General features: G+C 44.8%; 1 protein-coding gene across 2 annotated transcripts in view; it reads right to left on the reverse strand.

Moving 5' to 3' along the window:
* Positions 1 to 22,655, reverse strand: part of SCN4A (sodium voltage-gated channel alpha subunit 4) — a 74,582-nt gene that overhangs the window by 2,225 nt on the left and 49,702 nt on the right. Inside the window, exons 16-25 of one of the 2 annotated variants that reach the window (XM_066627114.1) lie at positions 17,659 to 17,667; positions 10,396 to 10,528; positions 9,933 to 10,087; positions 9,232 to 9,405; positions 8,815 to 8,937; positions 6,308 to 6,586; positions 5,388 to 5,441; positions 5,129 to 5,266; positions 3,272 to 3,376; positions 1,776 to 2,046 (exon numbers count right to left, since the gene is read on the reverse strand). In XM_066627114.1, coding sequence (XP_066483211.1) covers positions 1,776 to 2,046; positions 3,272 to 3,376; positions 5,129 to 5,266; positions 5,388 to 5,441; positions 6,308 to 6,586; positions 8,815 to 8,937; positions 9,232 to 9,405; positions 9,933 to 10,087; positions 10,396 to 10,528; positions 17,659 to 17,667 — 1,441 coding nt within the window. The remainder of the gene's footprint in view (positions 1 to 1,775; positions 2,047 to 3,271; positions 3,377 to 5,128; positions 5,267 to 5,387; positions 5,442 to 6,307; positions 6,587 to 8,814; positions 8,938 to 9,231; positions 9,406 to 9,932; positions 10,088 to 10,395; positions 10,529 to 17,658; positions 17,668 to 22,655) is intronic. The other variant, XM_066627117.1, reaches the window with a different exon arrangement.

Genomic DNA, 22,655 nt, shown 5'->3' on the forward strand with positions numbered 1-22,655 from the left:
CAATCCTAACCACACTTTCCTGAGAGTAAGCCATATTGAACAAAATAGAACTTACTTCTGAGTAAACCTGATTTGGACTGTGCCCATAGTGTGATAAAAGTGTGATAGTGTGCCCATAGTGATAGCCCATAGTGTGATAGTGTGATAAAAGGAAATATAGATGACTTGGGGTGGTAATTGGGGAAATCTTGGTGCCATAATCTACTTTCTTCCCCCTGATCTGTCCCCATGTCAGGGCCAAAATCAGAAGACTCTGCTGCCACATGACAACAAAGCCGGGTATGGGGGGGGGAGAGAATTCTTGAAAGCTTCCCTCCCACTTATAAAATGGTTAAATTTTCACAAATCTAAGGCTGTACAGCTGTGGTTCCCAAACATTTTCAGCTGGCGGCTCCCATTAGGTTTACAATCCTATACATTGTATAGGGGGTAGGTTTTTCATAAAGATTTCACAGCTCTCTGGCTTGTTTCCACAGCTCCCTGAACATCCTTGGCTCACAGTTTGGAAAACATTGCTGTAGAGCAGGGGTGCTCACACTTTTTTGGCTCGAGAGCTACTTTGAAACCTAGCAAGGCCCAGAGATCTACCAGGGGGAAAGGAAGCGTCTGACAGACACCCCCTTTAATGTATGGAGCCCCTGCTGGAGTCTAGTCAGTTTCGTCAGTTTTGTTGCTGCATGCCTGAAGAGCAGCTAAAGTGTCAGTTTTAGTGTCAGCTAAATATGTCAGTTTCGTCTAGTCACTAGACGAAACTGACATATTAACAGTTTGGAGAGACAGGGCTCCGTGATCTACTCATTTTGCCTCGCGATCTACCGGTAGATCGCGATCCACCTATTGAGCACCCCTGCTGTAGAGTGAAAACCAGGGTCTAGGAGGACTAGGGCAAGGCTCTGACTAAATTCAACCAACTGCAAGCAGATAAAGGGTTAAAATGGTGAGGATGCACTTGTGCTGACCTTCCTTATTATCTTTCCCTTATTCAGGACTGTGAGTGGTGGACTTGGTGGGCTGTGGAATTGTCTGGGTTGTAGATTTCTACTGTAAAGATGGAGTTATGCTGTGCAGGTTTCTTTTCTTCTTATTCTGGATGGGTTTGTGTTGTTTTAGTAGAGGGTATTATTCCTGCTTTGGGGGGGGGGATGTGTTTTTCATATCTTCCTTCAGCAAGATCAACACCCTCCACCAAAACAATGCAAACCCACCCAGAAGAAGTAAAAAGGGTCTAGGAGGGAGAGTTTGCACCTCCGTTGAAAGGGTGGTGACTTGTTGGAGTTGACTGTTCCAGGAGAACAAGGGGTAGTTGCAATTAGACTACCCCTCTTTCTGGCCCTTCCTCCAGTCCTCTGACAACTGCTGTTCTTGCAGTGGAACCCCCCCCCCCAATCATTAAGCTGCTGCTTTTTAATGCAAAGATAGTTAATAATAATATCAGCCTGATCCAGGATTTAATCCAAGAGGAAGATACTGACCTGGCATATATTACAGAGACCTGGTTGGATGAAGCAGGAGGAGTTGGTGTCTCCCAGCTTTGTCTGCCAGGTTTTTGGGTGTTGCAGCAGTTGTAGCTACAGCTGAAAGGGCAGGGAGGGAAGAGGGCTGCGATGGTCCCATACCCTTCATATCTGTCCCAGTTAGGCTTATTTATGGATTTAAAAGCTTTTAGAAACAGTGTCAAGCATTGTTGTTTGAAGTCCTGGGAATGTTTATCACTGTAGTGTGGAATTTACACTTTTATAACAGACAAAGTCTGAATCTGTGACATTCTTTCTCACCTACAATGGAGAGAATGACCACAACAAAGTCAAAGATATTCCAGCCGATGGTGAAGAAGTAGTAGCGCAGAGCAATCATCTTGGAGAAGCACTCAGCTGTGAAGATGACAATGAAGACGAGGTTGATTTGGCCAAGGATAGCTATCTTGGTTTCACTTTGGTCATCTGTTTCCACCATCATTGTCACCATGTTAAGACAAATGAGGATCATGATGACTATATCAAAGGCTTGCTGGGTCACAAAGTCAAAGATCATCGCTTGAAATTTGTTCTTTAATCAGGTGGAAGGCATATGTGGGTGTGTAAGAGAAATGCAGGAAAGGAATGAGACACACGGACAAAGACAAACAAGGGAAGAAAAGAGAAAACAAATGGAGAAAATCCCATACAAGAACATTTAAGAGGGAGACAAAGTGAGGTTCAGAAAAGCTACCCAGAATTCAACTAAACAGAGTATAATCACCACTGAGAATGTGCACCTTTACTTTAAAAAAATTATTGTATGGTATCACTGGTAAGGACATTGAACTTGAATTGGGAATGCTTCTGTTCAACCCCTTGCTCAGCTTTGAAGCTCACAAGGTGATCCTGGGCAAGTAATCTGGGCAAGCCTAACCAACCTCACAGGATTGTTGTAAGAATAAAATGAGGAAAACCCCAAGAACACTGCCTTGAACTCCTTGACGGAACAGGGTACAAATGTGGCAAATGAATACATGGCTTTAAAAATCAAAATGGGGGGGGGGGGCTGAAAGATTAAGCAAATGTGCGTAATCTGTTTTATATTGCATAATTTATTCAGTTTTGGCTAGCCATGGGGAAGAGGAAAGACTAGAGTAGACTAGACTAGACTAGACTAGACTAGACTCCTGGTCAGACACCTGCCCACTTTTCCAAGCACCGCTGACACCTTCTTTCAGCACATCTCTGAAGTGAAAAAGGACCAGCAGAATACATTTGATTTTGTATCTAACAACATTCCCTGACTTAGCACAATGGGGACCCTTGGAAAAGGTCATTCTTTCATAGCCTAGACAACCCTATGAACAAGTCAAAATGACTGTGGAGGGAAAATATCAAATTTTGGTATGAGAGCACAGTTAGGAATTTCATGTCAGGAGGAACTGGGGTGCAAAGAGAAGAAAGAAAGAGAAGGAAAAGGAAGAAGATCCTGGAAAATGATCCCAAATCCTTCCCCATTTCCTTCCCTAGTCAGAAAGATTTACAGCAAATATTGTCTGAAGAGAAACCACTTTGATCTTTGCAAGTGCAGGAACATTGTGCACGAGTTTGTCTCACATATTAGTTTTCTGCAGAGTCCAAAATCTCTATATGCTAAGTGCACCCCAGTCTTCACTTTGGTGCTGCCATTTAGAAAAGATCCTGGATCAAGAAGTAGAAATTAACCCTTTACACTTCAAAGGAAACAAGAAGCCTGAAGACACCCTTCCTCTGTACACGGAAAGTGGAGTTGGGCCATGCCAGGAATGACATACCGAGGGCCTGGGGATGGGCTTCTGTGGCTTTTTGGAGCCAAGCTTCTTCATGGCATTGTAGTATTTCTTTTGTTCCTCTGTCATGAAGATGTCCTTCCCTCCAGAGTAAAAAAAGAATAGCCATTATTAGATGTGGCATGAACACCTTAAGTAGCAGAGTTCAAGACTCATGCAAGGATTCTGTTGTAACCCCTTCTTTAATGGGTAACCCTCACCCTTCCCTGCAGGGCTTAATTTGAACAGAACTTTCATTTTAATTTCTAAGGTAGTGTCATGTGATAATTGGCAGGATGTCTAAACTTGACCAGTTCTTTTTTTTCCCCCTAAAGATCCCAAACTATCTCCTTCCATTGTTAGCAGCCTTGGGTTGTATGTATGATTTTTTTTTATATCAGTGTCTGTCACTCAGACAGCCGTGGTCTCAGTCCCCTCCCTTTAGACAACTGTGCTAACTTTTAACGTCCTGTATGCCAACATTTCTCAAACTGTGAGTTGTAACCCACAGGTGGGTCATGACCCAATTTCTGGTGGGTCATGGACCACTGCCCAGAACCACCAGCACTTCTGGGCTGCTCAGCTTACACATTTTTAAATATGAAAAGCCAGCCTCTGGAGTGTTTTCTCACTGACAAGTGTGCTTTCGTCAGTGAGATGATGCAACTTAGCCCAGAGCAGACCAAAGACCACTGAGCAGAGTGCTGAGGCTCTGCTTGGTGATGATGTCATCATATCATCTTGTCACTGCCAACACTTCTGGGTTGTCCAGCTCAGGGCTGGAGGTGGGTTGCAGGGCAGAAAAATCTGAGAACCACTGCTGTACAGACTATATACTTAGAAAGATTTTCCAAATCATGCCAGACCACCCCATGCTTTTTCCTCAGTTTAATTAATAGCTCATCACTTAAGAGTTTTCAGTTCAAATTCTTCCATAAACAGAGACCTAAAGAGTGATGTCAGCTTTTCCAACTGGCTATTAGCCCAACACAGATTGGCCCAATTCCAAAAATGAATTTGGTCCTCCTTTTCTCTACCAGACTGCACTGATCTATTAAACAATACACCTAGGAAGATCAGAGGTTATTCTTTTGGAGATTTCAGGTTTTTTTTCGCCTGACACCACCACAGTGAGACATGAATTCCTAGATCTGCCCAGAAGCCGTATCTTGAATGGCTTGAAATGAGGAATCTTTAAAAACTATGCATGTCTGAGGGGGAACCGTGATGGTCCTGTGGTTTAAAAGTATTATTTTGCTCATGAAATCTTGTGTTTTAAAATTTGTCTATCTTTTTTTGCTATTTTTAGAAGTTTTCCTTCTTTTCCAAGTGCAGTTCCTAGGCTCTGACTCAAGTTAAACCCTCTACTCTGGACATGCTCAATGGATCTCTCTCTATTGTTGCATCTCATATCCTACTGCAAAGCCCTAGCAGTCAGAATAGGTTCCAGATCTGAGCACTGGAGTACTGTAGCTCAAATCCAGCTGAACTGTACTCAAATCTGTACTGTACTGTACTGTACAGTACAGTACTGTATTGAGTACTGTAGCTCAAATCCATTTCTCAGAAATTGATAGTATGAATTGGTCCTGAGATCTGTGGGATGCTGAACTCTGTACCAGATACAAAATCCTGCAGTTACAGGCTCACAGAACGCAGAACTATTTGTGTGGCCCTTCCAAAGAGCACACAAAATTATTTCCTAAGTATACTGGACCTGTGCCTATTTAGCCATTGGGGCCTGAAGGCCAATTCATAGAATGGGAGATGCCCGCCTACAATTCTTCCTCTGTGACAAGTCTGCATTCTCTGCAGGCAGACGATGACTCCCCTAGTGGAACCCGAAAGCCAAGAGACACTTATCTTTTTCTTCTGTTGGTTGAAGTTGTCAATGATGACACCAATAAAAAGATTGAGAGTGAAGAAAGCCCCAAAGATAATAAAGATGACAAAATAGAGATACATGTAGAGATTCACTTCGTAGGAAGGCTGTTCCTCCAGCTAAGGGGGCAAAGAAGAGGTTTAGAAGTGATCCCTCTTGCAGCTAGGCCCTCCCCATGCAGGTTAGCCTCCTATAAGAAGGCTTCAGGGCAGAGCAAGCAACTTGGCATGTCCAACTTACATCACGGGAGTCGACAGCTGCATACATGATGTCCATCCAGCCTTTGAAAGTAGCCTGTAAGGAAGGACACACACATTCATTGTGACACTGGACAGAGGTGAGCTGGTAACCTTGAAAAGGACCTCTAATGGAACAATCCTATTGGCTATTTGCAACAGCGGGACAAGTGATGATGTGCGAAGTGCACTGCCACCAAGCCAGTCTGAGTTGCAGGGGCAGATCAGAGGAGGGACAGGGTGGATAGTGATACATTCTGGGGTAAACCTCCATGAAACCCAGGTCTTTTAGCCCTAAAAATTGTGCTGGAGGTTTGGAAATAGCATGGTTTTACCGCACAACAGTAGGTACTCCAATTTTCACACTTTTAAATGCCTTTAAAACTTGGACTCCAATATCCGCTGGCAAATCCACAGATGCCAGATCTGTGGGTACTGTGGGTCCACCTATATTCAATAATATGTTAAAGAAAATAAAAGACTGTGTTCCATTTGTGACAGACAAGGGAAGAGTTCCTAAACTATGCTGCTTCAGTGGTGATTGAGAAATATCTGAGCAGTTTGGTATTCTTCCCACACTTGAGGCACACAACTATGCATGGGGTTTCCCACAGGGGTAGAATGAGTAACAAAGCACTGGAAGCTTTGAGGTCTGCTTTATTCATGCACAGAATGCCTCTACATATGACTGCACAGAGACCACAAAAAAGGACCTGACTTAATTGAAATTCTCCAGTATGGTAAACGTCACACCTAGCCACTGGGGTGTATTCTGAAAGGAGGTGTACCATATGAAAATTAATTGGGAGATGTTTTTCCTTTTAAATACCATAATAGAAAAGCCAGCAGAACAGGAGTTATAGCACATTCAGGGAAGGAGAGAAGCATTTCTCAAGGACAGTGGGAGAAAGCAGGTACACTTACCACTTGCAAAAGGGAGAGATAGCCCATGCCCACATTGTCAAAATTAACCTTGACGTTAACCCAACGGACTTCATTGGTGTAGAGGAGGGCGATGCAATCACTTTTGTTGTTGACCACGCTGATGTCGAAGAGTTCATCTGTGGTGGTGTTGATGCAGCGGTAATACTTCCCTGCAAAGAGGTTGACCCCCATAATGCTGAAGATGAGCCAGAAGATCAGGCAGACTAAGAGGACGTTCATGATGGATGGGATGGCTCCCAGAAGAGCATTCACAATGACCTAGCATTCAGGGAGAGAGGAAGAGATGACTCCGCACTTAACAGACTATGCTGAACGCAACTGAGTTTCAACACATTCCAAAAACAACCAGTTTGCTTGCTTTCTTTAAGGGTATGTGAATGTTTAAACTCCAAATTCTGGGACTTTCAAGTTAGCCTGGTTTTAGCACAGAAAAGACAGGAATGTAGTGTTTTAACTTGCCAAATTCTGAAGATATTGATTCTAATAGCATCCACAACTGGAAATGATATTGAGAATTCAAAGGTACTAGAAGTCTACAGGATTTGATTTGAACAGGGATTCCCAGGGTTGAGCACCAGAACATGTTTTCAGTGCCATAACAGAAAGTGATTCTGGCATCTGTGTGTAAAGTGGTGTATCCTTTACCAGTGAGTAAATGCATCTAGCTCTTACAAGACTGGGATTAAATGAGCCAGTGTGGTGTGTTTGACTTGGATGGGGGAAACCTGGTTTGGGTGATCTTGTGCCTGTCCAGATCTCTCAACTAGTCTACCTGACAGGGCTATTAAGGATAAAACAGGACAACTCCAAGCAGGCCTATGATTAATGCTCTGTGATCTTTTTCCCCTGTTTTTCCTTATTTTTAGATACATCTAACTTGCCAGAAACAAGAGTGCAGATTTAGCAATCTAAGGGCTGCTGGGATATTCTCATGCTGCAGTCTTTGTTTTTTATTTGAAACACCATTTTTCATGATCATCTGTTCATGGGGATTCAAGTCCATCTTCATGCCTGGTGTAGCCAATCCCCCTACCGAAATTGACATGTGCCTACCAATTGAGCAGCTAAACCTGTCTATCTAGCTCAGGGGTGCCCAAACCCCAGCCCGGGGGCCACTTGCGGCCCTCGGGGGCTCCTAATCAGGCCCTTGGGGAGCCCCCAGTTTCCAATGAGCACCTGGCTCTCCAGAGACTTTCTGGAGCCTATGCTGGCCCGATGCAACTGCTCTCAGAATGAGGATGACTGTTCGACCTCTCACCTGAGCTGTGGGATGAGGGCTCCCTCCACTACTTTCTGTTTCATATCTGTGGTACAGCAGTGGCAGCAAAGGAAAGGCTAGCCTTGCTTTGTGCAAGGCCTTGAGCTAATGCAAGACCTTCATTCATTCATTCATATAAGTTCCATCTCTAATAAATTCATTTATGTAAATGTATTCAAATTTTAAATGTAAATTAATTCTTATTTTTCGCCAGCGCCCGACACAGTGTCAGAGAGATGATGTGGCCCTCCTGCCAAAATGTTTGGACACCCCTGATCTACCTAAAAGAGTGGGATGGAAAGACCAGGTGAGCTCCACTCCTCCAGTGAGGTAACTTCATCATCAACCCCAGGTTACTTCAGTTCAAGCACAGGGATGCTTGTGTGCGATTCTGCCAGGTCTGCTGTGAAATCTAGTATTGGTTTGTGGAAGGCACATCCACTTATTCAGCAGTACATCCTCAGACCAGGACCTGGCACAATGTAAGCAGCTAGCAATAGGGACAGTATTTTTAACTAGACATGTTTAGGGGATTAGTTTTGTTTAATTTGCTCTTTTCATTCAAAGCCAGCATGGAAACTTCACAACTTTAACTAGGAATTATGCGTTTGTGTGCTTGTGTCACTTCCCAGATCCCTCTACTGGGCTTTCTTGGTCAAGTGTTTTCTTTGTGGCTACCCAGTCAAGTTCAGGCATTTTCCATCAGCCTGCCTGCAAATTTTTGTACCCCATCTTTTGTCCAATTCCTTTTCTTCTGGATGTTAATAAACATATTTTGACTCCTAGCCCATGTATGAATGTGGCATTGCCATGTGTGTTTGCTCACAGACTCTACAATTTGACTTTTAACCCCTGGCAGAAGCCCAGGAGGGGTTTCTTCCCGGATGGATTCCTCTGAGAGGTCTCTTTAGAATGCAATGATGGCAATTCAGCTCCTGACCCAGTAAAAAGCAAAAATGGAGAGTAGGAAGGGGTAGAGGAGCACTAACTATTAGGCACTACTTCCCTTGGCCTGCAGTTTTTCTCTTTCTGTCTTCCATTATAATGCTATTCTGAGTCCTTTGAAAGTAATGCAGAACATAAATGTGGTAAATAAACAGAGGTGAAAAGGTATATTTTTAAGGAAAGCTTTTGTTCTGCCACTTCTTTCTATGAACGTGAAATCAACATTTCTACTATGAGGGTCAAAAGGGGAGAATGAAACCTTGGGGTGTCAGGCCAAACCTACCCGCATGCCTTCAAATCTGGACAAGGCCCGAAGTGGTCTCAGTGCTCTGAGTGTCCTCAGGGATTTGATGGCTCCTAGTTCTGAGTAGCCCAGCCAGTTTGCTGTCAGGCTGATGAGAGATACCTGGTGGAGAAATCAGAACTCTTAGAGACAACACAACATAGATGACAAATGGTATTCCTTACCCTCAACAAGTGAAGAAGCTAGTACATTCATCTTATTGCCCAATTCAATTCCGAGATTCCTCCCAGAGACTTTCTGCCACCACCAGAAGGATATTGTTAATGTTTGGGACCCAGACTTTGAGCTGAATACATAAAGCACCCCTTAACAGAATCAAATTATCAACTTGCTTTCCAGTGCAATACCAAAAGGGGCCCCTTTCAAAACAACTTACTCCTGGAAGTGACAACTTACATCCACGATGAGGAAGTCCAGCCAGCACCAGGCATTGGTGAAGTAAACCTTGAATCCATAGGCTACCCATTTGAGCAGCATCTCAATAACAAAGACATAGGAGAAGACTTTGTCAGCGTACTCCAAGATGGTGCGGATTGTCTGCCGCCGCTCTATGTAGATATCTTCAAAAGCCTGATGGGGAAGACAGGAAGAGTCATGTGGGGAACCTGCTCTGCAAGACACGCGTGCACGCACACACACACACGCACACACACACTCCCCTTACAACAGGGAGGTGTGTGGGTATATGAAGGCAGAAAACCAGTGATGAAATGCATTAACAGGGAGAGGGCAGAAGGCATATTTCTGAAGCATATTTGAAAGTATATGGCAAAGGCCTGCTGAAATAACAAAATTCAGCATCTGGAGAATCTCATCTTTCATTAAAAAAAAAAAAGTTTCTAGCCCTTAAGGCTGTGATGGAATATTTTGAAAGGTGGGGACAACAGTTTCACTTTTAGAAGCTGTGGTGAGGTTGAGCAACACAGTGTTTGTGTCAGGTTGCTGGAGGGGGGGCAATATCTTGCACCGGGCCCCACAAGGCTGCCTCTCCACTTGCCCATGATGGTGCACTGGATTCTACCACCTCCTCTGGTGCCCCTACTTTCAGAGCAATTTGAAAATGTTTGGTGGAAAACTTGCCAAGGAGTAGTACTTACCAATGCCCCACTGCTAAGGAGGATCATGAAAATGATGAAAGTTTCAAACCAGTTGTGCTCTACGATCTTGAAACAGGCCTTCCGAAGATTCCACCACTTCTTCCCTTTTTCCGTTTTGATATCAACATACAAGCAAGGACACCTTCCAACGCAGGCTGCAGCAGGGAGAGAGGCAGGCCAATGGTATGCCCATAGCTACACTACAACCTGCTTGGAATCAATGTCATCTGACTCAGGTCCCACCCACCCCCAAGTGCTGGAAGGCAATGCAAACACAGGGGTACTACATGCTCTAAGGTTGTGCCTTAACACTGATTCAGCCCTGAAGATTAAAGGATCATGACTGTGCTCAAATGCTCCCCCTTTCCCATGTTGCAAGACTGGGCATATGTAGAAAGCCTCGACTCTAGTCAAGCCTTTCTTCAAAATTCTTTGCCCTGGGCTTGCTCTGCTGCCACTTTACCTTCAGTGAAGCATTCTTCTGGCTCTTCAGCCTCCTCAACCTCCTCCGCAGCTTGTTCCTGTTCCTCAGGGTCTGGAGGCTTATAATCAACAGTGCTGCATATGGAGGATTCCGTTCCATCTGAGAGTGGCTTCTGAGGGGGAGCAGAGGAAGAGACAAATGAAACTTCATTTGTTCACCTCAGGAGGGGGCAGCCAAAGAATCACATTGTTTTCTTATAGCTGTAGACTGTTCCCAGTTTGTTTTGCAGAATTTTGTCCTTGGAGGGCTCCTGTAAGACACTGGTATGTGTATGCTTCAAACCAGGGCTGCATATGATTTTCAGTTAGCAGCACCAGTAGCGATCGAGAGGTGTATGCATGCTACGGTCACATATGTTTTATAGCTGCTAGCAAGCTCGCCATGCTTGCAACTTCTCCTTCAAGCTTGAAGGTATTAAAGTAGTAATAGCAGCCAACAATGGATGAACATGAGCAGGTATATGTACAGTTATCTATTGAAGTTATGGTAAAATTTTACCCATGTTATTTTGGTATTTGACTACAATACTTGCATTGATGTCCATTTGCCCTCTTCCAAGTGGCTGTGTGGCATTTTTTGCCATCTTCTTCTAATCCTGGAGTAGAATGAGACTCCATGTTCTGTGCCATGTGTTAACGAATCTAGCTAGAAGCATGCTAGTGATGTCACTTCCTTCTAGCTGCTAGCCGAAAAACATATGCAGCCCAGGACTTCCACCAGCCAATGTCTGGTGCCTTACCTCCTTTGACATCCTTCAGCAAGCCATTAAGAATCTGAGAAGCAAGGGTGATTTCCTAGGCTGGATATGATCAGTTGACCCCTAGCTCAGACACATCAGCCCCTATAAAGCCCCTCATCTGAGCGAACCCATATCAAGTTGTCCTGCCTCCAGCCCAGTTTTAACTATGTCTTCTGCCTGATCAAGTACCCAAGCCTGACTTATTCTCAGTCGTGCCTTCTGACTCTAGCCCTTCTCTTCTTGCCCTCCAAAATGGATCATTCCCACTGAAGCCCATCTCAGGCCAAAGACTGACATCCCAGTAGTAGGAAGTGTGTGTGTGTGGGGGGGGGGGCAGTTGGAGCAAAGGGAGAAAGATCACAACTGTAAGAAAGAAAACAAGTATTAAGAATGGGAACAAGCTGAAAGTTCAGTTCAGACACAGGCCTTGGCCCACCCTAATTATCTCGGAGAGGAGCATGTGCTCCAACCCATTGCTGCACGATCTCACTGGCCCCTGAATATGAAAATTAAATACTGCATTAACATCACTTACAGCCCAATCCTGAGCTCCTGTGGTGCGCAGCTTTGGCGGCACTGAAAACGGCCGCCACCACATCCTGAGCTCCATGGACTATTGCAGGTGGTACTTTTGTCCCCTTCTTCCAGGCAAGGGAAGTAGCCCTGCAATGGGGTTACTCAGGTGAGGTAAAGGCATTTGTGTAGGGTGCTGGATCCAGATCCACACGAACAGACAGGATCCAGAACAGACAGGATCCAGTTCTACCGGATCTGCCTCCCTCCCTCCCTGCTCCCTTCCCCCGGCACGCCTCCTGTCCACCCTCTCCCCGCCACACCTCCCCCCTGCCCCCTTTCCGCCCTTTACCCGCCCCCCCTCCCCAGAACACCTCCCCCCCATGCCCCCGCTTTCCTAACCATGGCTCGGTGGTCTGTGTGACTGCCGAGCGGCGGAGGCCGTGTGCCCGCCCGACCCTAGCCCAGGGCCATCCAGCACTGGACTAGCACGGGTGCAGGCCCTGGCATTACCTTACCAAACCCTAAGGTAAGCCGGCATGTCAAGCTCAGGATTGGGCTCCTACTCTGCACATTGAAGGGCAGACCATTCACTGCACAACAAAATTTGAACAATTTTGTGTTTATCCGAATATGCCGTTTATTAATTTTGGTGCGAGGATATAAAGAATGCAGCTATTTTTAGCATCACATCTATAGTTCAGTCACAATTTACGTGATGTATTTGTGATAAAATGCATTAGGCCAGTGCTTCTCAAACTCAGTTGGTGGGTCACGACCCAATGCAGAGATGGGTCACAAACTTGTCCTTGCATCCATTTGGCTCCAAACTGGATCCAAACAGATTCAACCGGAGGCCACTTCCAGTGTGCAACCCACCTCCGACAGCTACCCTAAGACTGCAGTGGTCTGGGACAGCCTCCAGAGGCCTCTGCGGTCCTCAGAAATAGCTTTAGCAGTGAATTCTGAGTCACTTCTGGTTTTGTGATTGCAACTGAAGTACCATAGATACTTGAGTATAAGCTGATCTTATAGATAAGTCAAGGGCAGGTTTTGAGTCAAAAATCATGGAATTTTCTGACCCTTGAATAAGTTGGGTGGTTAAACTTGGGGGGGGGGGGTGTGTGTGTGTCTGACTGTAATTTTGTCTGATTTTACCCAGGGCCAGATCCTGAAAAAATAACCTACCAGTAATTGTTACCCACGAACTGTACAGTCTATAATTTATTAAAAATATAGTAAAAGTTCATAATATACATTTTTATTCATTAACATTTAAAATTCCAGTCTTCACAACTTTTTTGTAAACACAGTCAGAGTAAGTGCACTATAAACAACATACCAGTAGAACCATTAATCAAATCCTTCTTTAAGGTGACAGGTGTGTTAAGCCATAGGCTCAATATATAACATACAGCTTGATTACAACACATAACTGGGAGTCAATTTACAATGGAGAGACAAGCAACAAGGAATGAGCGTAAACAAGTGCAGCTACACATAGTTGCAACTTGATTTACTCAGAAGTAGACCCACTGCTTTCCATGGGTGTTAATCATAAGTGATGGTATGCTAAACTGTAGCCTTAGACTTTCTTGCAGATGGAAAAGGGGATTACATCCTAGTGTTTTAAAAACTAGACCTCCGCCAAACATTTGCAAAATCGAAGGAGGTTACAGAAGGGTTGGGTGTGATCCTGCCAAAGAGAATGGGGCTTGCTTGATTTAAATAGAAGTATTGAGCCCTGGTTTACTTTTTTCTCAGGGGGAAATGAAAAGGTAAACTTTGGCTGCAGCTTACAGCCTCATTGCCCTGGAGACAAACTGCCATGTAATTATCTCTGTATTGTCCTTTTGCTCTCCTCTGGGCTTCTCCTGGCTGCTGTGATGTTCCTGAACAGCCCTGACTCCTGAGTGACTTGCAGATAAGGTGAGGAAATGATTTACACTTGATTTATTGGCATAAATTTCTCGCCTTACAGGCGAGTGTCTATGGTAACTCAGAAGTCATCACCAGAGCCATTTCTGAGGTCTCTGGAGGTTATCCTAGACTAGCGTGACGCTGGAGTGACTGCCAGAGGTGGGCTGCAATGCCACCCCCCTGAGGACGAGCTGGATCACAGCCCGGGTAAGTTTGAGAACTGCTGCATTGGGCAATAGGATAGATACAAACGCAAAATTTAGGTAACCCAAAAAGTTTTGATAATACAAAAAAACTAAGATTACTGTTGAAACAGTGCCTCTGAATTGTATAAGAAACATTAAAAATCAAACAAACAATTTTTGTTACTTTGTGTTATTTATTTAAAGTGATTTCTGTCCCGCCTTTGTCTTTGCTTCTCCCCCATATGATTAGGACAGGCTGCGGACATATTATCCAAACTTGCCCCTGGACTTTCCCTAGACGTCATAAGTCATATCATAATCACATCATAAGTTACTTTTACTCCGAGCTGCTCGCAGCAAAGTACAACAGACTGCCAGGAAATGTGCTAACGACTACTGGCTCCAGCTCTGCTCCCAGATACAGATAGCAGCTGACACGGGCAACATCAAGGGGATGTATGATGGTATCAAGCAGGCCCTAGGTCCAACACAGAAGAGAATTGCCCCTCTGAAGTCTGCCGCAGGCAAGGTCATCCAGGATCGGGCGCAGCAGATGGAACGCTGGGTGCAGCACTACTCTGAGCTATATTCCAGAGAAAATGTAGTCACCGAAGAAGCACTGAACAACATTGAGTGCCTGCCTGTGCTGGAGGAGCTTGAGAGTGAACCAACCCTAGAAGAACTTCACGTGGCCCTAGACTCCCTTGCCTTTGGCAAGGCACCAGGAAAAGACAGCTTCGCTGCTGAAGTCCTAAAGTGCTGCAAAGAGATCATCGTCACTGAGCTGCATGAAATCCTCTGTCTTTGCTAGAGAGAAGGTAGAGTACCTCAAGACATGAGGGATGCAAACATCATCACGCTGTACAAGAACAAAGGTGACAGGGGTGACTGCAACAAATACCGCGGCATCTCTCTCCTTAGCGTTGTAGGAAAGCTGTTTGCCCGAGTTGCACTAAAGAGGATCCAGGTACTTGCAGAGAGCATCTATCCAGAATCACAGTGTGGATTCCGAGCCAACAGGTCCACCACTGATATGGTATTCTCCCTTAGACAACTGCAGGAGAAATGCAGGGAACAACGACAGCCACTCTTTATAGCCTTCATAGATCGCACGAAGGCTTTCGACCTGGTCAGCAGAGACGGCCTCTTCAAGATTCTCCCCAAGATCCACCCAGACTCCTCAGCATCATCAGATCCTTCCACAAGGACATGAAGGGCACTGTTGTCTTTGATGGCTCAACATCAGACCCCTTTGACATCAGAAGCGGAGTGAAGCAGGGCTGTGTTCTTGCTCCAACCTTGTTTGGGATTTTCTTCGCTGTCCTGCTGAAGTAGGCCTTTGGAACTGCAACAGAAGGCATCTATCTCCAGACCAGATCAGATGGAAAGTTCTTCAACCTCTCCAGACTGACAGCAAAGTCCAAAGTCCATCTGAAATGTCTGCGTGACTTCCTCTTTGCCAACGATGCAGCTGTCACTACCCACTCTGCCAAAGATCTCCAGCAGCTCATGGATCATTTTAGCAAGGCCTGCCAAGATTTTGGACTGACAATCAGCCTGAAGAAAACACAGGTCATGGTTCAGGATGTGGACTCACCTCCCTGTATTACAATCTCTGCGCATGAACTGGAGGTTGTCCATGACTTTGTGTACCTTGGCTCAACGATCTCCGACACTCTTTCTCTCGATACCGAGCTAAACAAGCGCATCGGTAAAGCAGCTACCACGTTTTCCAGACTCACAAAGAGAGTCTGGTCCAACAAAAAGCTGACGGAACATACCAAGATCCAGGTCTACAGAGCTTGCATCCTGAGTACACTTCTGTACTGCAGCGAGTCATGGACTCTTCACTCACAACAGGAGAGGAAACTGAACGCTTTCCACATGCGCTGCCTCCGATGCATCCTCGGCATCACCTGGCAGGACAAAGTTCCAAACAACACAGTCCTGGAACGAGCTGGAATCCCTAGCATGTATGCACTGCTGAAACAGAGACGCCTGCGTTGGCTCGGTCATGTTGTGAGAATGGATGATGGCTGGATCCCAAAGGATCTCCTCTATGGAGAACTCGTGCAAGGAAAGCACCCTACAGGTAGACCACAGCTGCGATACAAGGACATCTGCAAGAGGGATCTGAAGGCCTTAGGAGTGGACCTCAACAGGTGGGAAACCCTGGCCTCTGAGTGGCCTGCTCCCAACCTCCTCAAATTTAGTTCTTTCCCCAGTCTGTACTATTGACAAAGGCCCCCGGGAAGGAGCTTTTATCCTGGTGGATGCCAATGCTCAAGTCGAGCCTCCATTAACTTTTGATTATGTTACGACCAAGACTACCCCCTCTATCAACAACCAGCCTTGTCCAAAGGATCCCCCCAACCCTAATTTAGGCTTGGTCCATTTCTTTCACACGACCCCAGTCAATGGAAGTGGAGTGGTGGAGACTTCTGATCCTAACAGTACCTCTGGTTGACTGACTTTGCCTAGGCCCCTTTCAACAACTGCCTCGACTGATGTAGCGTTTTTATCCTGGAATATTGCGGGCTGGGGTAGCAAAAGTCTGGACCCAGATTTTGTTAATTTCCTGACTGAGTATGACATCATCTTTTTACAGGAAACTTGGTCCCCGAGTACTCCCTGTATCCCTGGTTTTATTGCATACCATGTACCAGCTTTCAAACTTTGCCAAATGGGGCGTCATCGCTCCGGCCTCTGTTGTTTTGTTTGCCCTTCCCAGTTATTTGTTATGACACCTCTCCCCTGCAAGTCTCTATATATCCAACCGTTTCTTTTTAATGGTGGTGGGCTTTCCCTTCTTATTGTTAATGTTTATATCCCTCCTAGTGGGCCTACCGTCCCAGTTATTTGGTCTGAATTGTCTGCATTGTTAGATTCTTTGTTGGTCTCCTACCCAGTATCCTCTTTTATTTTAATGGGAGATTTTAATTCCGGATTAGGTCCCAGTAATGAAGCTTTGGCCAAATTTTTGAACTGGGATCTTGATGATGTCCCTCCTACTTGGATTTGCTCTGACAGACGTTCCAGTGATACCTCTTTTAATAATAATGCTCATTTTTTAGCTACTCTTTGTTCGTCTTACGATCTTTTTATTATTAATGGTCTCACTCAGTTGTCCCAATCAGGCAGTTTTACTTTCTTATCTTCTCTTGGATCTAGCGTAGTTGACTATATTTTGGTTTCCTCCGAGTTATTACCTTCCTGTTGTGATTTTTCTATTGGAGCTCGAGTGGAAAGCGACCATCTGCCTCTGTCAATGAAACTTAGGAATTTTGCCTTTCAGCCTACTAGTGAGGAGTCTATCAATCAGACCTGTTTTTGGCCCAAATGGTCCCCTAAGACCAGTAAGGCAATTGAAAATTGGTCATCTAATCCAGACACAGTTTTTTTTAAGGCAAATAATTAGTTCTACTACAGTTCCGTCCCTGGCAGATGTTTCGTACCAATTGATAACCCGCTTGTTGGCTGACACACTAAGGTCTGCTACCACCTTTAGTTGCAAGGCTGCCTCTTCTTCTTGGTTTGACGCTGAATGTTGGGCCGCCAAACGCTTTGTATGCTCCCTGTTTCATATATTCCAGTCGCAAAACTCTATCGAGTCTAGGGATCTTTATTTTCGTGCTAGAAGGGCCTGGCAACATCTTCTGGATGCAAAGAGGCACGATTTTGCCCTACGTAAATGGGATCAGCTATTTAGCGCTATTTCATCTAACAACAGCAAACCTTTCTGGAGCTTGATAGCGCGCTCTAATGTGAGAGCCCCTTTTAACCCTCCCCTGCTTATTTCCCCTCGTGATTGGTAAGCTCATTACTCCAAGGTTTTCTCATCCCAATCTCCATCCTTGGCATTGTGTGACCTGCCACAAGAGTTACCTTTGTGGCCTCCTGTTACCAGTGATGAAATTATAGAGGTTATCGCCTCTCTGAAAGCGGGTAAGTCGCCGGGTCTTGATGGGATATCTAACGACCTTTTAATTAACAATGCCCGCTGGTGGGCCGAACCACTGGCAAATCTGTTCACCTTAGTTGACAAATACGGGACGGTCCCGGATGACTGGCTTACCTCCATCCTAGTCCCGCTATTCAAAAAGGGCGACCCATCAATTCCCGGAAACTACAGACCAATTTGTTTACTTTCGGCCCTTGGGAAGCTTTACGCCAAGCACCTTCTATCACACCTTGTTAACTGGGCTTCATCCAAGAACAAATTGGTTTTCGGCCCGGTTCCTCTACATTGGACCATGCCCTAACCCTTTTTTTCCTGGCTGAGAAATACTCTATTCACTACAAGGGTAACCTGTTTGCGGCATTTATAGATCTAAGAGCCACCTTTGATTCAGTTTGCAGAAACATCTTATGGGAAAAATTAGCTGCGTGGGATATTCCTCCCCGCCTGCTTTTCCTAATCCGCAAACTGCATTCGGCCAACTCCTGCCAGGTCCGTTATGATACCAAAGGTTCGCTATCAAGAAAGATACCAATCACTAGAGGTGTTAGGCAGGGTTGTATCCTAGCTCCTTTTTTTATTTAATCTCTTCTTAGCTGATCTTTGGTCCTATTTGTCAGCAGCTGAGAAGTTTGCCCCTCTCTTACACAAATTACCTGTTCCCATTTTATTATACGTGGACGACGCTGTCCTTCTTTCAATCACTAGCGCGGGTCTTCGACATCTCCTAGCTTTATTTCAATCTTATTGCTTGGGCAATAATTTAGCCATTAACGAGGATAAAACCAAAATTTTGGTCTTTTCCAAATCATGGAGACCACTTCAATGGGTAATCAACAACCGCCCTATTGAACAAGTAAAATCCTTTAAATACCTTGGAATTTTTTTACATTACCAGCTCAAATGGTCTTTTCATAGGAACTCTGTGACTGCCTCTTCCTCTCACCTTTGGTGCGATTTCCAAATTTTATTATTCAACAGGCAATCAGTATGTTCCAGCTGCACTTTTAATCTTTAACGCCAAAATGGTCAGTCTTTTGCTTTATGGGGTCCCAATTTGGATCCAGGCCATGTCCAATAAAATTGACCAGCTGGCTGCCTCTTTCTTTAGGCGGATCCTTGGGGTCCCCAACTATATTAAGTTGTCCACTCTGGCTTTTGAGCTCGGAATACATCTTCCTTCCACTCTGGCCTGGAAATTTACTTTCAAATTTTGGCTATGCCTTTTTTTTAAGATTGATTCGGATTCCTTTCTTGGTTATTTACTTAAAGACCCTTTTCAATCCTCTTGGTCTGCGTTTTGTATCTCTAAACTAGCCTCTATCGGCATTTCCTTAGATTCTCTTTTCAATTGCAATTTTGATCAGGCTTTATCCCATATTCTTGAGAGACTCTGGGAGTCTGAACACCGGTGGATATTTTCTAACCTGAACCGGGTCTGTTCTCCCATTTATTATGGAATTTCTCCCGCCTTTGCCAATGGCCATTCCTATTTCCAGCTTCTTGTGAACCCCCTTGAGAGGAGGGCTTTTATGTTAGCTCGGCTTAACATATTTCCCTCCGAGATGTTGAATGGCCGCTACTCTCGGGTTCCCTTCGATCAAAGGTGTTGCAATTGGTGTGGTATTGAGCCTGATTCTGTTTCTCATTTTCTCTGTGTCTGCCCAACGTTCAATAAACTCCGCTGCTCCATTTTGGGCCCTGTCATTTCTAGTTATTCTGCCCCCCCCATCTTCTTGCAGTGTTTCTCTTACATGACTTCTCGCATATAAAGCAAGACTTACTTCTAGGTAAAGAGGTATAAGATCAGCTCTTAATCAAGTTCAGCGTCCTAGTGCACTATCTGGATTATGGTTTTATTGTGTGGCAGGTAGCAGTGTTAGCTTGAATGAGGCAGGCTGGAGTGTTGGCCTGTTCCTGCCCATAAGTGACACCAGTCAATGCTGAATGTACCATCTTTATGCACTGATACAGCAAGTTGGGCATCTGTGTTCTTTTTCTTGACTTTAACTTCCGTTATGATATCAGCAGCAGGACGGTGATTTTTTTTTTGGGGGGGGGAGATTTCAAGGGGGGGTGGAACTTAAATTTTTCACATTTGGATTTTCACTGGAATGATATCAATTGCAAAGACAGTGTTGCCACCTTCTGGCACACAAGGGGACAGCAAATAGATACCTTTCCTAAATATTGCTCATACTTGTGCCCTGGTTAGAACTTGGAACTAATCCAAGTTAGCTGAAACAACTATGAACAGTGTCTATCTAGACATACTGCAGATCACTTGCCAGGTCATATACAATTGGGATTTACTTTCACCTGTACCTTTAGCAGTTAGCATGTCTGTGATGAGTAGTTTACATCCGCCACTTTGTCCAAGCAACAAGATAAGGTACTTTCTTTTTTTCCTAAACAGCTTTTCGTACCAACCTTCAAAGCCTTTGCTATCCCCTTCTCAGCCAGTCCACTATTGGCCGTGACAAACGATCTGAGTTATAATTAGTACAACCAAGACCCACGCTCCAGGGAGTTAAGTTCTCTTAAACATCCACAGCTCAACTTACATTTGAAGAGCTTTTAGGTCGATGTTTATCCTAGTTCAGAAACTGGGTGCAGATGCTGTTGACAACCCCAGTCCTAGCCTAAGCATATAACCCTATAATTTACACCACCCTATCTAGTTGTCCCTCAAAAATAGCTCACGAGAGAGCCCCATGTGCAAGGCTGAGGAATTATGTTGGCAGGTCACTTCAGGATTTTCCAAAACTTAAATTACTGCAATCTAAGACTCAAGTCAATACCTAGAAGACAAGCAAAATAGACAGTTGGATAGGATCCAATGGGGTCATCTAGCCCCATCTTCTAGAAGAAATGGACAGACAGACAGACAGAGAGACAGACAGAGAGACAGACAGACAGACATGCTACTGAAGTATTCTAGTCAGTTTTTCCATTTTATTTTTTTGTCTTAAGCCTTTCTGGGGTAAAGTGCAGTAATGTGGGGCCTTAATATGAGCCAGGAATCAATTTTCAGAATACCCTCTCCAGAGCTCTATGGTTCAGTGCCTGGAAATTCAGGGATAAATTTCCCAACTAATAGCATGGAGAACAGTAGCAGCAGAGGCCACTTGTTTGAGGATCTTAGGGACCAATCCTATGGGCCAGCAACAGTGCTAGGTGTCATAAAAGTGCTATTAAGCACATTTATGGCACTGTGGGAGGAGGGACCTCCAGTGCCAATCAACACTGGGCCCAGCACCAGGAGGACGACACCATGCAGCCACTGGAGGAAGGGGCTCGGGTGGGAGGGGGTTGAGACCAGCGGAGGCCTCCTCCGCTGGATTCTATCCTCTGTTTCAGACTGCGAAGCCCAACACAGAGGTTCTCAAGTCTGCACTGGCAAAATAGCCGGCACAGACTTGAGAAGCCCCATTGTGGGGCCTGGGGCTTTCCTCAGGGGAAGGGGACGAAATTCCTTCCCCCCCCCCGAGACCTTTGGCTGCTTCCTAACAACTGCAGGATGCAGCAGTAATTTTGGCGCTGCTGTTCCTCCAGGCGACAGGAAGCATAGGATTGGGCTGCCCAACTGCCCAGGGAGATCTGTGGAGTTTCTGAGCAAGTGTCTTTATTTTGTTACAGAATAAAACCACAGAGTCCCCATTTCGTCTGGGACACTCTTGACGTTCAGTGAAAGAAAACTCTGTAGGCTGTACTGTCAGTAAAATCTGAGCCACTTGGATTGCCCCTCCAGTTCTGTAATCCAGTATTCAAGAACTAGTCAAATTCAGTAAAGCTTTTGGCATTTTCTTATGTCACATGTCATGGAAAACAAATGTCTGAGAACCATATGTTCAAAAGCATCATTGGAGTGCCAGGCCATTTAAAGAGAGAGTCAAAATATGGACATGATTTTTAGCATCCTTTTTTCTGGAAACAGCATATAATCACAATAATCTCTATACCCAGATACTAAGGCAAGACAGCAACATTCCAAATTCAGTAAGAAAAATCAGATTATATAAGTGTCCCAAATTTAATTTGAAAATCTGGGGTTATCATAGTTTTTCTGAGTGTAGACTCTTCTTTTGGGAGGAGCTAATGGCAGTGTCTAAAGTAAAATACAAAGAACTTTTAAGAATAATACTTGGAGTACCAGAACCTGCCATTAGATGACACTTTAGCGTGGTCCTATAGCCATGGAATTTGGTGGGAGATCTTTGGCTGTAAGGACATAAGAACAGCCCGCTGGATTAGGCCATAGGCCCATCTAGTCCAGCTTCCTGTATCTCACAGTGGCCCACCAAATGCCCCAGGGAGCAAACAAGACAGCAAGAGACCTGCATCCTGGTGCCCTCCCTTGCATCTTTCAGTCATAGTGGTGAATTTCTGAGTGATGCTGGGGCTCAAACTTGCCTGAATGCCATCTGCAGCGTACGGCATGGAAAGTCTGTCCTACTCCTGAGTCTGGGTGTTAAGAAACATGCCCCAGAGCTGAGCTTTAGCTCTTGGGCTTAAGCTATGAAAAGAGAGGTGCTGGGGCTTCAGGGCTACAACAGGCTCGTTGATTGGCAAGTCCTATTCCTGAAATTCCAGATGTGTGCATGTGTGTAGAGAAAGAGCTATTCATAACCCCTGCTAATTGGGTAAGAGGCACTTTTTCAAGTGGGTGCTCCTTTTTTTAGCAGGGGGAGAGTAACTGGCCCATCTCAGCCCAGCACTGTCTGTTCTAGTGGCTGCCTGCTGGTATTCATTTGCATCTTTTTAGATTGTGAGCCCTTTTGGGACAGGGAGCCATTTAGTTATTTGATTTTTCTCTGTAAACCGCTTTGTGAACTTTTAGTTTAAAAGCAGTATATAAATACTGTTGTTAACAACAACAACAACAACAACAACAACAACAATAATAATAATAATAATAATAATA

This window comes from Tiliqua scincoides, chromosome 5 (assembly GCF_035046505.1).
Source record: "Tiliqua scincoides isolate rTilSci1 chromosome 5, rTilSci1.hap2, whole genome shotgun sequence".
Taxonomy (NCBI): Eukaryota; Metazoa; Chordata; class Lepidosauria; order Squamata; family Scincidae; genus Tiliqua; species Tiliqua scincoides.